We start from the raw sequence: 17,239 nt of genomic DNA on the forward strand, positions 1-17,239 counted from the left end.
GTCTAATAGCATGATATGGAAACTCCTGTCTTTTTAAAAATTGATTTGGTGCATAGCATTTTTTTTACATATTCTCAATTTCATTTTGTGTATGTCTTTGTTTTTTGAATATGTTTCTGGTGAGTAACAGATTGTGAGGTTTTGTTTTCTCATTGAATCTATCACTGTTTTTCATTTTATTGGATTATTTAATCCATTCCCATCTAATATTATGAGAGCTACATATATATATATATATATATATATATATATATATATATATATATATATATATATATATATATATTACTGAATTTGTCAAAAATATTAGTTTTTAATCCAGATTGGTATTTTTTCTTTCTTCCATTATAAATACAAGTACTATGTCTCTTCAATTATTTTAGCTTTTTTAGGTCCTATTCCCACTGGCTTGCTTTCTGTCACTCTCAATGCCCCCTACTCTTTGTTACCCCTTTGCCTGATTTTGAAGTTTATTAGTTTCTTTTTATTTCTTGCTCTTATCTAGTTATTTAATTTTTCTCTAGGTAGTCAAGTGATCCTTCTTCTTTTCCCCTTCAACTTTTAAAAAATTCATTTTCACTCCTTTTTTTAAAAAAATTAATTTGTTTAATTCTCTTTATTGTTTATCTTTCCTATCAATCCTAGATTTCTATTTTGATTCATGATTATTATGCTTATTTGGTCTTTCTTTATTCTTTTGTATTCCTCATGCTTTTAAAACTTTTGAGGTATCTATTTTGGATTCTTTCTTCTAAACATTTTCTGTTATTATCTTGTAGATCTAGTCACTTTTTTTTTCTCTCCTGTGCCTCATACATAAAATACCAGCTCTGCAAGTGATAAGGAAGATATTGACCCATGATAGCAATTTTTCTACGTCTCTAATTATGCAGTTCATTACTGACCTTTTTCCTTTCCTTCTTTATTTCCCATTTCAAAATCTTTGGGTGTCAGTTGGCCCCAGGACCTTGGATTGCCCTTCTCTTGAGGAAGGATGAGTGGTCTCTCTAAGCACTAATTACCATTATAAGGTATCCCATCTCCCTCTATGGAATATCTTTCTTCTCCCTTAGGAACATCCATCAATGGTACTCCCTTCTCCTATGAAATAAGATTTCCCCATTTCCCCTTTTTCAACCCTTCCCTTTGTCTCTTGGTCCATTCTTCTGTAGGCTTTCCTTTCCTAAGAGACTATACGTTATTTCCCCTTTGTTGTTAGTCTTTGCCTTCTTTAGAATAAATCTTATATTTCCTTCTGTCTTTTCCCTCCATTCTACTGTAGGCTTTCCTTTCCAAAGAGACTCTAACTCTTCCCCCTGTTTCAACCCTTCCCTTTGTCTCTTGGTCTATTCTTCTGTAGGCTTTCCTTTCCTAAGAGACTATAAGTTATTTTCCCTTTGTTGTTAGTGTTAGATTTCATTAGAATACATCATATATTTCCTTCTATCTTTTTCCTCCCCTACTTATTGTATCATTCATTCTGTAATTTAGTAAAAAAAAAAAACCTGAACAAAACACTGATTCATCTCTAGGCAGGGTGTGACCATGGTACAGTTCAGGTCTGTTTTACCACCATCACTTAAATTTGATTTCTACTTTCACCCTTGTTTTCTTGTGTACATTTAGAAAGAAATCTCTTAATAATCTCTCCTTATTTTTTTGTTGTTGCTCTATTTGTTTACATTTCTTGTATTTCTGTTGTCTGGGATGTTTCAGAAAGAATCTCAATCTAGCCTTTTTAGGATTATTTTGGACACCTTTTTAACTTTACGTTCTTTTTCCATTTATGGTTAGGCTCTGATTTGCAGAGTAGAACACCTTGAGCTGCATCTTGAATTCCATTTGAGTACTCTTTGGAGTACATTCTCATTTACACTTTCTAGTGAGTACAGAGTGGTCTTGTAGTATTCAGATTTCCTTTCCTTTGTATTTGAAGGTCTTTTTCTTGCTGGCTTCCAGAATTTGTTGTTTTTTGTTGGAACTGTTAACCCACTATCTGTCTTAGAGTTAGGGTTTGTTCTGGAGATGATCTGTGAATTCCTTCATTTGGTACTTTATTTTCTGTGTTTCCATGTTCTGGGCAGTTTTCTTGTATAATTTCTTGCATTGTACTGTTCAGATTTTTTGCGTTGTCTTGTTCTTTTGAGAGACCTCTAATCCCTAAATTGTCTCTATGCATCTTCTTTTCAAGATCAATATTTCTCTTTTAAATCATTCAGGAACATCATGGTATGATACAATACTCACCCTGGTATGACCATAGGGTCCTCTGCCTTATCAAGTGTTGATTAACTTTCCTTTGCCTAGCATTACTTATTTGTAAGTCTCAACTTCTTTATGTGATCTGGAAGTCATATTTCCTTCTGCTATCAGTTTATCTCCTTCTACTCAAGTTCCTTGAGTTTTCTTCCCACTGAGATCTTTGGTATTTCTAGTTTTTATTCCTTCCCCCAACTATTGCTCACTTTCTGACTCTCTCCCCTTTGATGGCAGTTTCCCAGAAAGCTGTCTCAACGCATCTCCACTCAATGCATCCTGCCACTTTGGGCAATTCATGATTCAATGGCCTAGGTCTCCATCCAAGAGACTTCTAGGGGACAGAACTGTCCCTAGCTGGATGCTGAGTACTTTCCCTCAAACTTAGTGGAGTGTCACTCAGACTCCTGTCTTTCCCACACTTCTCATTTCCTAATATGGGTCCTACTCTCATTCCCTCTGTTTTTCAGTTCTCTGGCCCAGTAGCAAAGAGTGTTGCCATGCTGCGATCTGAGCTCAATCAAATTTCTGGAATTTGAAGTTTGAATCTTTGTATCACTGGGAGGAGGAAAGGAACAATTCAGGTGTAGAGCTGATTTCTATTGCGAGGTTGTGGATTGGCTTGTGTAGTCCTGCTGCCTGGATATAGTAACAGTGGAGGTGGGGGTGCTAAGTGATGCATTACAGGTTAGGGAATATTCTCCTTTTCTGTTAATCAATTTTTCACCATATTTTGGTTCTTGGTGTCCTATATTATGTAGTAAGCTGAAATTGCATTCTCTCTAGAACATAATTTCTATTTTTGGAGATATTGAGTGATCATGAGGATCAAAGAAAACATCCAATCTTCTATCTTGTTGCTTACATGATCTAGAAATCCCACCTTCTTTCTAAATATACTACTACTGTTCTAGTTCATATACCCATTAACTTTTGTCTATACTATTATGGTAGCTTCCTCATTTGTTTCCCTGCTTTCAATCTCTCCCCTTTCAATCTCTCCTCTTCCATACAAGTGCCAAAATAATCTTTCTCAGGAATAGGTCTGACCACACCATTTTCCACTCAGAAAAACCTGTTACTTACTATTGCCTGTAGAATAAAATAAAAACTCTTCAGCCTGATATTTAAGACCTTCCATCATCTGATTTCACCTTACTTTTCCAGTATTATTTCACATTAGTTGCTTTTATGCATTCTATGTTCTTGCTGAATTAGCTATCCTCAGAGCTCTTGAAGATCCATGTTCCATCTTCATGCATTCTTATAAGTTGGCCAGCATGACTTGAATGCATTCCCTCCTCAGCTCTGCTTCAGTATAAAATCTTTATTTTTCTTTAGCACTAAGCACGAGAGCTCTGAAGCTTCTTATCCAACCAGTTAGCTCTCTCTCCTATATACCTACTATTATTTGTACATATGTTGTATCTTCCCAGTGGAATTAAGCTTCCTGAGGACCAGTAATAGTGTGTATGTATATGTGTGTGTGTGTGTGTGTGTCTAGCACCTAGTGCTCTGCTTTGGACAAAATTGGCAAATAGACATTAACCACAAACACTAACAAATGATCTTTGTTGAATTGAATTTTCATAGTAAAGTAGGAAAGAAATGTCATCTCTCGAAAAACAGGTTGGTGAGACAGTGTTGAAAGTTTGAGGGGAAATTTTGGAATAGTTGCTACAGGAACTGTAGCCAGCTAGCTGATGTCCAAATGGTGGTAGTACCACCAAAAAAAAATTAGATGCCTGCTATACCAAATGATGAAGTTTGATAAAATCACCTCTGCCACCTTTCCTTTCTCCCTCTTCCTCCGACCATGTTCTGGTCCTTTGGGTGTTGAATGATAACCTACTCAAGGCCTAATCCCATTCATGATTTTGTTCGGGGTCATTTAGCAATATATTTCAGAATAACTGTTTGGAAGAAAGAGCAAGGTGGGATCAAGGCACTGAGACAGACATTTATTATAGACCAAAGTGATTCAATGATACAAGAATAGAAGAAAAAGGAAATGACAGGAATTGACTGTATATTTAACACCAGGATTGAGTAGCATAGAGAAATAGAGAAATGAGGGAGGTAATGTTGGTTAAGGGCAGCTAAGTGGCTCAGTGGATAGAGCACCATGCCTAAAGTGAGAAAGAATCATCTTCCTGAGTTCAAATCTGGCCTCAGACATTTACCAGCTTTGTGACCTTGGGAAAGTCACTTAACCCCATTTGCCTCTGTTCCTCAGCTGTAAAAGGAGCTGGAGAAGGCAATGGCAAATCACTCCAGTATCTTTGCCAAGTAAACCCCAAAACAGGGTCACAAAAACTTGGATATGACTGAAATGACTGGACCACAACAACAATATTGGTAAAGGCCTTAAAGTCAAGGAAGCGGGGTTTAAGTTTGAAGAAAGATTTATTCTCTCTCCACTTTCAAATGTGAAAGGTATGACATAAAAAACAAAATTCTCCTTTTGAAAAGCAGAGAGAACTTATTTCAATCCTCTCGCATAAAGGATCATAGAATCTAAAGCAGGAAGGGACCTAAAGAAATCACCTTGTCCACCGCTATCATTTTAGAGATGAGGAAACTGAGACCCAGAGAAGGGGAATGACAGGCCAAAGATCATGTAGCTTGGGTTTTTACTCGATTCACCTGACTCTGCACTCAGTGCTTTTGTCATGTTGTATTTACACAGGTTTTGTTTTCTGTAGTTGAGTTTTATTCTTTAAAGAAGTTTTAAAATATACAGGAGCCACAGGAACAGAAGTTTTTAAGTGATGCTTTTATTGTATTGAATGAAGTCTTGTAAAATAAACCAACCTTGGTTTAAAAAAAAAGACCATGTAAAATAACATTTCTCTTTTGTCATTGCCCTCATATCTAATTCATACATAAACAAGTTGTAAGGGAAAGGCCAAATACTGAAATTTCCAACAACAAATCTATACTTATGTGTGCGAATATGTGCGTGTGTGTCTATACATGCACACATATAGGCACATGCATATATACACCAACAACTTATTGGATTAAAAGCTCATTCAAGCAATGTGGCTTATTGACTGTGAAGTTCAAATAGCAACACATGAGATCTTTGTAGACAGCATATCTTTTTCTCTTTCCCAGAAGAAATTATTGTCAACACTTGTAGTCGATGTCTCTATTTGAGGTGTCTTTTTTTTAATCTAAAGGGGCTATACAAAAAAAAAACTACATAGAAATCATCATCAGGCTTTCATTTTAACCCAACTGGATTCCTTTGTATTGTACCGCCAGTCTCTTTCATCTATCCTAGCCTCATTTCCCTATTCATCCACTAAGAGGAAGATTGCCATGAGGTAAAGCATGTTGCACAATCACCTTCCCTCTTAGGCCTGTGTCATTTCTGCTTCATTCATGGTACTTGGTCCTGAACCCGCTTTCCTTTATTCCACATCTCTTCACTTGCCTTTATTTCCCTATGATTTGAGGACTATCTCAGCTGTGCTTCAACAAAAAAAAAGAATGTCTCTGACCCAGCCATCTCAACAAAGCACCCTGGTCTGTACTGCAGCATTTATTTATATACTTTTTTTTTACTCTCCAAAAAAAATCCTTGTAGAATTTTTTCTATGTTGTTAGAGTCATTAAAAGAAACACTGTAGCAATAGAGTATATACATATTTTTCTTTAAATATGTCAACTCTGAAGTCATCGCTGACTGGTATTTATTGGCCACAAGGTTTCCATGATGGAAACATTGGAGTTTCAACAACCAATTTACACTCAACCTCTCTTGCCCATACAAAAATAGCCAGAACATACTTAAAACCGAATAAGTGAAAATGTGTACAGGATTTTTTTTACTGTTGGAAAACAACTACATGTATGGAAGCATCATTATTGTTTAGAATTGACATCATAAGGCAAACCGGAAAGCTTATCAGTACCAGTATATTGAGTATTTAAAAACTCAGAAGCTGAGCTGGAGGCCCATTTATTTTGAGCCTTTTGGTGAACAAAGTGCATTAAAATATCCTTTAATATTCAATCCCCAAAGCAACATTAAAAATTATTGAGGCAACCTTTCAATTTATTCAGTGAAAGAAAATTCACATTGTTTATTATGGGAAAAAAACCCTTATTTTTAATTTCTTCAGAAAACAGTCCTTTAAAAGTATTGTTTCCATTATCTAGTAAAATATTCCTTTAGGTATAAATCTCATAGTAAATATATAGAACCTTATTTGTTAAGAAAAGGAGGGGAGAGTGTGCTAGTAATAGAGACAGAACATGATGAGATGACAAAGTCCTGTGTGTCTGATTCAAAAACAAACATTCAAATGGGTTTTTTTGTGTACATGAAGCAAATATTATAACTACCTGGTTTGGTTCAGGAAAATAATTGGGTTAATTCAGCGGGGAAAAAGAAACCGTTCAAACCCGAACTTCTTGGTCAGTTCTGGAAAAGTGATTAGCCTGGTATCTGGGGTAGACACGACATGCATCTTAGGGACAGAAGCAATTTAAAAATGTCAACTCCCCCAACCTCCCCCCCCCGCCACTTTTTTCCAGGGAGGACTGAATCTAAATGGTGCCAGAGTGTTGGATCTCTCTACTATGTTTAAGGAACTTGAGAGAAAGTCAGTGACTCATTCCAGAGTGTCAAAAGCAAACAATGATGGGTTGGCCATTTCACACCATGTGTATGAGTAAGAAGCTTGAGTTATTTCTTTCTAAATTAAGCAGCAGCTCCCTAGAATAATGGAGCCTTTAGTTTTTATTTTATTTTTAAGGAAGGAGTAGTGTCATACAGCCCACTTCCAATATATGTTGGGGTATGTGATCGAATGGATAGTACCTTATATAACCATCACTATCATCATCATCATCATCACCATCGTCATCACCATCATCTCCTAAGGTATCTTTTGGGTGCACTTCACTGTACCTGATGCTTCCAGTACACATTATGTATTCACGTATGGCAAAACAGAAAGCTGTCCAAATTGCTATTTCCATTTGCTACAGAATGTGTTCATTTTCTTTTCTCAAGAGACTAAGAAAGCACTATAGGTGGGAGACTATAAAATGTGAGGGAAAATGTTTTATGAGCCCATGGTAATCCATTAAAGCCCATGATGAGATAGATTTCATTGTAGTATTTATGGAAAATGAAAATCCAATTCTTGACTCAAATTACTCTTGATTTTAAGTAACTGGTATGATTTAGAGACTACTTTTCTAGGCCTAATACAATCTGTTTACCCAGAATTCCCGAGAAAGGAAAAAAGGAGCCAACAGTGGAATTCCTTTTGGGAGAAACTATAGGTGGGAAGGTGATGGCACATTTGGGGAGTTTCAAAAACTATTGCTTCCACCTGGATGCAAATCATTTGACAGCTAAACATGACAAATTGAGATACTAGAATTAGCCATATAATTCCATCATCACCACTGCCCTGGCTTTCTAGTTTAGTAACTTTTTTTTTTATTTCACAGTAATAATATTGCAATTTTTTCCCCTTAGAAATGGAAATGTGCTACCCATTTGAAAATCATAACAAGAAGGACCTCCATCTTCTTTTTACTTCTTAACTTGGCTCTTGAGTATTTTTATTTTTATTTGCACATTCTTATATGCAGTGTTGAGATGACAGGACCTTGCATGAGGCGAGTATTTTTTTTTTATAGAGCAAGAAGGTGGATAAAAACTTACAAAACTATTTTTTGAGCCCATACACTGTGATGAAATAAGTGTGTAAAAAGCTGGTAAACGTTAGTAAATGGGCCTCTTAATGTGCAAAACCAAATAATTCCTAAGAGTTGTAATCCAGATCATGTTTCTTTTATAAATAATCTATAAATCTTCCCGTAAATACAAAAAATGTTCCAAGAAATTATTAAAGCCATTTCCTGCACTTTAATACAAAACACACAGTTAAAGGAGAGGGAGACTCTCATTTCCAGGCCCGTCTCAGCCAATTTATGGACGCTTTTTACGGCACACAGTTGAAGAGTCTTAGTCAAGCTCTTGTGATCTGCACATTTGCCATCAGTCCTTCCTCTGGACATTCTCCATCATTTCTGCTCCATCTGAGTTTTGAAAATCAGGGCAGCTGCTCAAGGCAGTCCAAGTGATCTGGGATGGGAAGGCCTGTTATAATTGTCAAACATTTATTCCACACAGTGAAGGTAGGACACACCGGCTGTGCAAATGTGATATCAAATGTATAAAGATGAAGGGAGTTCAAAGCATCATAAAAGGCGATGGAGCCATTATCATAGTCTAGCAGAATGCCCACGCGCCGGAGGTGGGGTGCTGGTTCGATGGGAATTTCCTTGCTATTATGTCTCACCACCCAATTATTATTGCAACGGCAGAGCACCCAAGAAGCAGAATTCTTTCCAATCCACTCATGCTTTGGGGCTGATTTGTAAGCAAGACCAATTGCATACCTGCAGAAACAAAAATGAAAGTCAAGGATACTCTCTGGGTCTTGGGAATGAAAGCTAACCTACATTCTCCCCAGTTCAGAGACATATAGAGGTGACCTGTTTGTGAGTTTAAATTACATTAAAATCTAGCAAGGCATCTATTTAATTGATAATTTCACATTTTTTTCTATTCCCAATCATCTGATAAGGAACAGATCATTGGAACATTCAAAATCTTGTTTTCAAATCACATACCATACCAAAATTTTTTACCCCGATGTGATATAATTACCTTTATTCTTTCTCTCCCCATCAAGGAGAAATGGTAAGAATTAAGCTTTTTTCTTTTTTAAAACAAAGTGAAGAAGTACAGCCTAGACAATCACAGTTCATAAATGCTTTAAAAACATTCTTAATATTTTTCATTATGTGAGGAACCCTCTTCACCCCCATTCCCTACTTAAATATTTTGAATCTTTAATCTAATTTTTTCCCCTGGGACATATGTCCATAATTCTTATGACCTTCTGTAGAACTGAGACCAAGTAAAACCCATTGCTTTGATTCAGAGCTTCTATTCAAAAGTGAACATATTAGATGATGGTCATGGCAGAAGCAAGGTCATTTGCAAATTGGCTTTTGGGATCTTCTCAAGAAGAGGTAAGTCTAACTCAGAGGATAACAAAAAGAGTTTCCAAAATGCCACTGTTGCTAACATTTACATTCTTAAAAAAACACACTGTAGAAACCTGCCACTTCTAATTAATCACTATTTACAAGTAACTTCTAACAGTTAATTGCAATAAAATTAACAAAACACTAGAATTCTAAAGAAAACAATGTTGACTGAGGAAAGAGATATAAAAAAAATCTCTGATAAATTATTTCTGCACTTAAACTGGTTGTATTTCCAGTTTGAAAGTAGTTTACCATTTGCAAATGATTGAATTACTTACATTTGGTTTTTAACATCCCTAATTGCACCACCTGAGAAGGGTTACAACTTGCGTTGGTTGTAGAAGTATGCACATATTTGCTCAATCAATAAACATTTACTAAGTGCTCCTAAATATACGAATAAGCCTTTGCTACACTTCAATTTTTTATTACAAATACATTGACTCTTATGATTTCATTGAATCCTCAGTTTAATCCTATGGTTGAGGTACCAGTTCTAGGTTTTACTCATGCTATTATACAAATGGGAATAGTTAGGCATTTAGAGGTTCCCAGAGTGAGTCAGAGTTGAAACTAGACTTCCTGATGTTCCAACCTGCTGATTTCTCCCTGAAACCACCCTCCAAGTTCATTAGCACCACTCCATAAAACACCCAACAACCATTAACGCCAGTTAGCTTTTGTAACAAAATAACTAAGTTTATAGTCCATTAACCAAAGGAATTGAGTATTATTAAATTATCATTAATCTTGAAAACTATGTACATATTTCCAAAGTGCTTCCAAGGCAGAGGAAGAATGCTAACGATCCATTAAGGTATGCTCTGAAACACCAAGAAGTCAAAAAGTCTCCAAGTAATGTTTCTCAGAGCAATGCTAACATGGCCCATTGCACATATCATAAAATTACATGTTTATTTACAAGCTTAAGTAGCAGTCCTGGAGAAGACAGAGGTGCCATTCCACAGTGCACATTCCAAGCAAGGTGTCCACACAAATTTGATCTTTGTGATTGTTTCCTTCTTCCCTCCCTCTTTAGCTACCTCTAACTAACTTCAAAGGGTAGATTTCCAGAAAGTAAAGTAAATCAGGTCTTTTAAAATGGCAAACATAGGGGATTGCTTTAAAATTTTAGTGTTTTTTTCCTTGTACATATTATTATTTTCTTTGCATCTGGTGGATAGCTCAAGGACAACTGAATAATGTTTGTGGTACTGAGGTGACTCTGGTAGAATTCTCCGAACTACTAATAAATTGAAATGTGATCATTAATGATTGTTAGTGAAGCTTGGGTGGGTCAGGTATCAGCTTCTATCAGAATAGTGAAGGGTGTTCATGAGACTTATTTCATTTCCTCCTTTTTTGTATCCGTCATTAATCTTATTTTCATGGTTTTTTGTAATTATTATTATTATTTTATACTTATGTTTGAAAAAATGAGTGGCAGTCTACCACACAGCCCAGTGATGCAGAAGGCCCTCTTGTCCAACCTTGGGTGAAATGTTCAGAATGAGAATGTTCCAAGCAATAGAAGGGTAAGGAGGAACTCCCTACTAGGTCTCATGACCATTATTTGGGATTGTGGGAATCAAGCTCAAGGAAAGGAGATACTTGAGCTCACGTTCTTATTGTAAAGCCAGGTGCTTCTGTGGCTTAGACACAGTATAGGGACCTTGGATATGTTTTATTACTTTCCTGCATGCAATCCAATTGTTTTGCAGGGAAACATGCTTTGCAGGTGGGGTGTGTGTGTGTGTGTGTGTGTGTGTGTGTGTGTGTGTGTGTGTATGTATAGATAGATAGACAGATGATGTTGCACACTATTAATAGGACATTTACTTTTGAGCCTTTTTCTTCCCACCAGTGGTGACAGATGTGGACTAAGTATAGCCACTCACTATAGATATACGTGTTGTTTTGAAGATAATTATAACATCCTTTCCCTTAGTTCCGTTTGTGGCCAGTGGTCACAAGACAGATGGACAGTGTTAAGAGGACAGCCTGTGGCTATGTGACAGGTTTTTTCAATGTGCAAAGCTGACTGATAGCAATCGAATCTATGACCTTGACAGAAGAACAGGCAACTGTGTCCTAGATGTCTTAGAAAGTTTTGTGCCTGAGGGCAGGTAGCTGCCTCAGATAATCTTTTAATGCCCCTTAAAGCTTTCTGAGTAGCACCCTTCCTATAATTAACTGAGGTTAAGTGACCTGTAATGGCATCAGTAAAAAGACATAGACATCAGTTGAGATTAATGCGAAAAAAATCCCCTTTCTCTCATGAAAGGATTCTGCAAGTTGTGTCTGGGAAGAGGAATCTAGACTGTGAAATTTCCATGGATTTATGCTCTTACTGATAGGGACTCCCTCCTGTGGTAACTGAAACCTATCCATGCTTGTCAACCATAAATCCTTCCATTAAGTGTCTTGGGGGTCTTCATGTTCTTTTTAAAAATTATTTTTATTATTTTTTATTTACCATTACATTTTAAGTTCTGAACTATTTCTCTCCCTCCTTACCCTGCACTAGAGAAGGCCACTATTTTGTACACACACATTTCTGTATGTGTGTATAGATGTGTAAAACCAAATTATGAATACTTTTACTTATCAGGTGTTTTTTTCTTTGAAGGAAGATAACATCTTCCTTTATAATTCCTTTGTAGTTGATTTGAGAATTTATAGTACTCAGAATAACTTACTCACAGTAATTCTTTGAACAATATTGCTGTTACTGTATATGATGTTCTCTTGGTTCTACTCTTTTCACTCTTCATTATTTCATATATGTCTTGCAATGTTTTTCTAATATCAACCTGCTCATCATTTCTTAAAGCACAGTATTCCATCACAATTATGCACCAAAGCTTGTTTAGCCATTCCCCAACTGATGGGCATCGCCTCAATTTCCAGTTCTTTGCCACCACAAAAGAGAGCTGCTATAAATATTTCAGAATATATAGGTTCTTTTCCCTTTTTTTTCCTGATCACCTTTGGAGACACACCTAATAATGGTATTACTGGGTCAAAGGATATACACAGTTCTATAACTATTTGGTTGTAATTCCAGACTGCTCTCCAAAGTGGTTGGATTTGTTCACAGTTCAACAGTATATTAGTGTCCCAATTTTTCACATCCCCTCCAACATTTATCATTTTCCCCTTCTATCATTTTAGCCAAACTGATAGGTGTGAGATGATGTCTCAAAGTTGTTTTAATTTGCATTTCCTTAACCAATAATGATTTAGAGCATTTTTTCATGACTACATAGACCCTCATATTCTCTTGATGTCTCATAGATATTAACAGAATAAGCAAAATATCCATGGACAGGATAATCTGTACCATAAGGACATCTCATAAACAGAATAATGATTATATTTTACATTTTTTAAAGTTCTTATGCTTTTTGTGAAAGACATATACAGTTATTATGGAAATACCATTTGGAGATAATTTTTTTTTGCCTTGGTTAAGTTTTGTATCAAAGTACAGATGCAAGAGTCTTCTTTGGTAACTACAATGCAATGTAAATATGAGGCTTACCATGTGCTTCCACTTATGACTACCTCCCAGTAATGGCGCCCACTGTCGATGAACACATTGCCTGCTACGCCATAGCTCCCTTGGCTGGTGAAGCGCTCAGGTGTGTGACTCTTTTTTGATGATGTTTCATCACGTTCTACTGTCAAGTTGTCATGGGACACCTTTAGTTTTCGGTGGGCAGATTTGGGGTCCAATTTAAATGGCTGGCCTGAAAAGACATTGTAGAACAAAGAAAAGAAAAAAATCTGTTTATTTTGAAGAGATTAATCATCTAGTCTGGGAACTAGACCAGTTAACCTATTCCTAGTCATATCTTATGTGCTCTTTCCTTCAGTTCATTTTGCAATACAAAGCATCCGAATTAAACACTTTTCTGTCATTGACTGGTGAAGTCATATTAATCATTGTAAAAATCCAGACAATCAAGTCATGGAGCATACTTCCAGCAACTGTGAGTGTGGAGTCAGGATTTACAGGATGGGGGGAAATTCTTATGGTTAGAGGGCTGGGGCAGAAGAATGGTGAGAAAAGGATTAAGTGAGGATAGAGGAAATCTCTTAAAGGGGAGGGACAGGAGATATTCACAATATTGCAAAGCATTCTCAACAGTGTCCACCATGTCAATATGGACCTCACTGGAGTTCACTGAGCAGGCAGGGGAATGACATGGTCATATCTGTGCTTTACAAATATAACTCTCACAAATGAATCATTAAGAATCAAGGGTATGCTGGAAAATGTTTAACCAAAAAAAGTATACGATATAATTTAAATTTAATCTGTGTTATTTGTATTTCCCCACACTTTCTTGAAACTAAAGAATCAACAAAACAATAAATCTTGTCCTGGTTTTGTAGTTCATCAATTCATGAGATATAAATGCTCAAATCAAAAAATTTAACAAGTGGCTCTGGGTAGAAGGTTCAAGCAGGCTCTGGCACACCCCTGCTAAGAATTTTGATGGATGAAATAACCAAACATGATTCCAAAGAACCCATGATGAAGCATGCTACCCACTTCCTGATAGGTAATTGCATCACTGGAGACTGAGACGTACATGTTTTACACATGGCCAATGCAGAAATGTTTTTCTCTACTTATTTCAAGGGTTTTGTTTTTCTCTTCTGCAATGAATCGTGCAAAGAAGGGAAATTTTTTTGTCGTTGTTAAGTGAAAAAAATTAAAGAAGTTTTGAAGAAGAATATAACTTTGACAGTTATTTGGAGCATGAATCAGAAAGGGGAAAGACAAAGCTCATTTATGACAGTTTTCAACGTCTCTTATTACAGGGAGTATGAACGCAAAGTAACATGAAAATACTACTTTACAGAAATTCTCTTAATAGCTAACATTTCTGAAATGTCATTACAGCATTCTACGAGGGATATTTGCAGACGTCCTTTCTGACCAGTAACAGAATGGCTCTTTCTGTAGATTAACATTAAGGGAGAGAGGGAAAGATTATATTCACTGTTGATAACCTTCTCTGCTAATTTTAGTGTAATGGTTGCATATATTCAGATCATGTAATTATAGGATCCAAACCAATGAGCAAGCAAATACAGAAATGTTATGGATTTTAAATATGTGTGTGTGTGTGTGTGTGTGTATGTGTGTGTATTATACATACCTTATACCCACACACACACACACACACTTGTATGCTGACATTAATTTAGTTTGCCATGAAGTATTAACACAATGACCTTAGGACAGCCATAAACCTGAATTATTTTATCCCAGAAAGTGGTATAAATGCTCTTCTAGTCTGGGTTTTCCTCCCTCAGGCTTTAATTATGTCTGCCCATTTTATTATCCATATTTACATTTAAATGAGTTGGGCATTATTAAAAACCTCCCTGGGTAGAGGCACAATTGAAAATTTTCAATAAGTCCTTCTCTTGTTGATTCTATCTCTTATGATGGCTATTATTATTATGACAATTCAATATTACCTTGGAAGATTGCCGGTACTGCAGAACAACATTAGGTATAAGGCAGTTAAGTACAGGAAATGAGCTACAACTTCATCCAAAATAATACAGCATAAAAACATTGCAGAGATTGTTGCTATTGGCAGGTATCTTCTCCTTGGGTAGAGCTCACAGACAATAACCACGGTCAGCAAAGCTATGGCAAGACATACAGCTGCCTTTCTAAACCTGATGAGGGTCATGGAGCCCATACTTATTCATGCTGAAGTAAATCTAGCCACCGCTGGGCTACAACTATGACACTACCACCTACAAAAGTCCTTGCTTTTAAACATCCTTTCCACGTCAAGGAAAAGTTTTCCAAGATTTGGGACATTGTGAACTCATTTACGCCTGGTGTGCGTAGCTCTATACTATACTGGAAAAAGCAAGCCAGAGAATTTTGTAAAACTAGCTGCAAAAAACTGGGTGAAAAGTGACACCTTAGAGCTTAGAGTTGGAAGAAACCTTCACCGTCTTCTAGTCTGACTCTCTCATTTTATGATTGGGGAAAGTAACGTCCAGGTCATGCAAGTAGGAAATTAGAGAGTAAGGATTTGATCCCAAGTTCTCGGATCCCAAATCCAGCACTCTATTATACCATAAGTGAATAATTATCATTTGGATGAAAATACTCAGGTATTTTCCATTATGTTTATCTATCAGGATACTCATAGAAACACATATTTGAAAATAGGACTATCACTTCTTTCTGAGGCAGCCCATTCCACTTGGAACAAATGTAGAGGTTTTTTTTCCTCCCATTGAATACAATTCTGCCTCTCTGCAATTTCTACTACTTTCCTATTGGACTAGAATTCACATCTTCTTAAACTGTAAGTCGTGAACCACGGAAAAATTTTAAGAAGCCCTAGACTAGATAATCTCTCAAGTCATTTCTAGCTCTATGTCGATGTATGTTTCTGTCCTTTGAGGTCAAGCTGAATTAAGTCTTTTCTTATTCTTATTCTCCTTAGACAGCCTGGGCCCCTGCCTTCCAAGGAGTTCACCAAGGCTTTAACCTTAGTATAGCTCAGAACTCCTGAATTCAAAAGACCTACAAAGAATACAAGTCACTACCAAATATGATGTTACTTATACTCAGAGACATGTTTCTGGCTGTCTGTACATGCCAGTTTTCAAATGATATGAAAGTAGAAAAGAATTAAAAATAGAAAAATAATCACCAACCAATTAAAAATAGGACCCAACCAAATGGGTCTAATAGTTTGCCTCCTCTGCTTTAGGCTTGTTTCCGTGTTTGCTAGCCTTACTTACTCCTAATTAGAGCAGATTGACAGGTGAGGCCATCAAAACTCTGCTTTGCCATTGCTTTAAAAAGTAATTTGAGAGTTATATGATTAATATTTTTATTAAACAAAAGCAATTTTTATCTACCTGTGCAACCATCCATAGAACATTACATATGAGAGGATAATTCCTTATTTCGAGGCCGTTTCTTCTTGAATCCCCTCAAAAGATGAGAAGAATGAGAAAAAAATATTTATAGAAATGGAGGGATTTATAACAGAGATTCAAGATCAGGTTATTCAAATCAGAAATTATTGGAAGGCTATGCTTTACAATCCTAGATTTATGATTCAGATTATGCTGCGCAATATTAGTATTACTAGCTATGAAAATTTAGCATATCAGATATCTGGAAGGGCTCCATAAAGTGGCTACACTTATGCACCAGAAGCCGACAAGCCCCTGTGTTTCAATTTATATATGGAGCCTCAGGTGGCAGAAACACCCTCTTCCAGTGCAGGGTGGCACCTTCTCTGCAGTTTTTAATATGAGAGAGCTGCCTAGATCTCTAAGAAGTTGAGTGACTTGCCCAAGATCACACAGCTAAGGTGTACCTGCCAGGCTTGCACTCCTAGAAATACAAACCCCCAAATATCCTTGAGGATTCAGGAAATGACTTGTACTGGAAGTTAAGCATCATTATGGCCATTACTGTTGCCCACAATCACCTCGATGTAACACTGATTGATACATGTAAACGACAAACGTTTCTAATACACATCAATATACTATATGCTCTTTCATCAATGTCCAAACTACATGATATTAAAAGTTTTCAAAATATAGAGACATAGCAGAAAAATTAAAATTATGTGGGAAGAAGACAAAGTACATACAGGTGTACTGTCCACTACTGTAGTTGTTTTCCAGATATTTCTTGTGAGTCTATAGAAGATGAGGTTATGTTCTATTATTCATATTTAATTACCAAAAAAAGCCACTTGTATAATAATCCTCAGAACATTAACTATACAAAAATAATAGTAAGATAGTCATTTGCCTTCCAATTATTTCTATCTGAACTCCCAACCAAATTCAATTAGCGAGAATGAGATGATGGCAATAA

The 17,239-nt window shown here is 36.3% G+C and overlaps 1 protein-coding gene across 1 annotated transcript in view; it reads right to left on the minus strand.

Moving 5' to 3' along the window:
* Positions 1–5,084: 5,084 nt before the first annotated feature.
* Positions 5,085–17,239, minus strand: part of MID1 (midline 1) — a 155,694-nt gene continuing 143,539 nt past the window's right edge. Inside the window, exons 9-10 of the mRNA XM_036745630.1 lie at positions 12,890–13,097; positions 5,085–8,688 (exon numbers count right to left, since the gene is read on the minus strand). Coding sequence (XP_036601525.1) covers positions 8,340–8,688; positions 12,890–13,097 — 557 coding nt within the window. The 3' untranslated portion in view covers positions 5,085–8,339. The remainder of the gene's footprint in view (positions 8,689–12,889; positions 13,098–17,239) is intronic.

This window comes from Trichosurus vulpecula, chromosome 2 (genome assembly GCF_011100635.1).
Source record: "Trichosurus vulpecula isolate mTriVul1 chromosome 2, mTriVul1.pri, whole genome shotgun sequence".
Classification (NCBI taxonomy): domain Eukaryota; kingdom Metazoa; phylum Chordata; class Mammalia; order Diprotodontia; family Phalangeridae; genus Trichosurus; species Trichosurus vulpecula.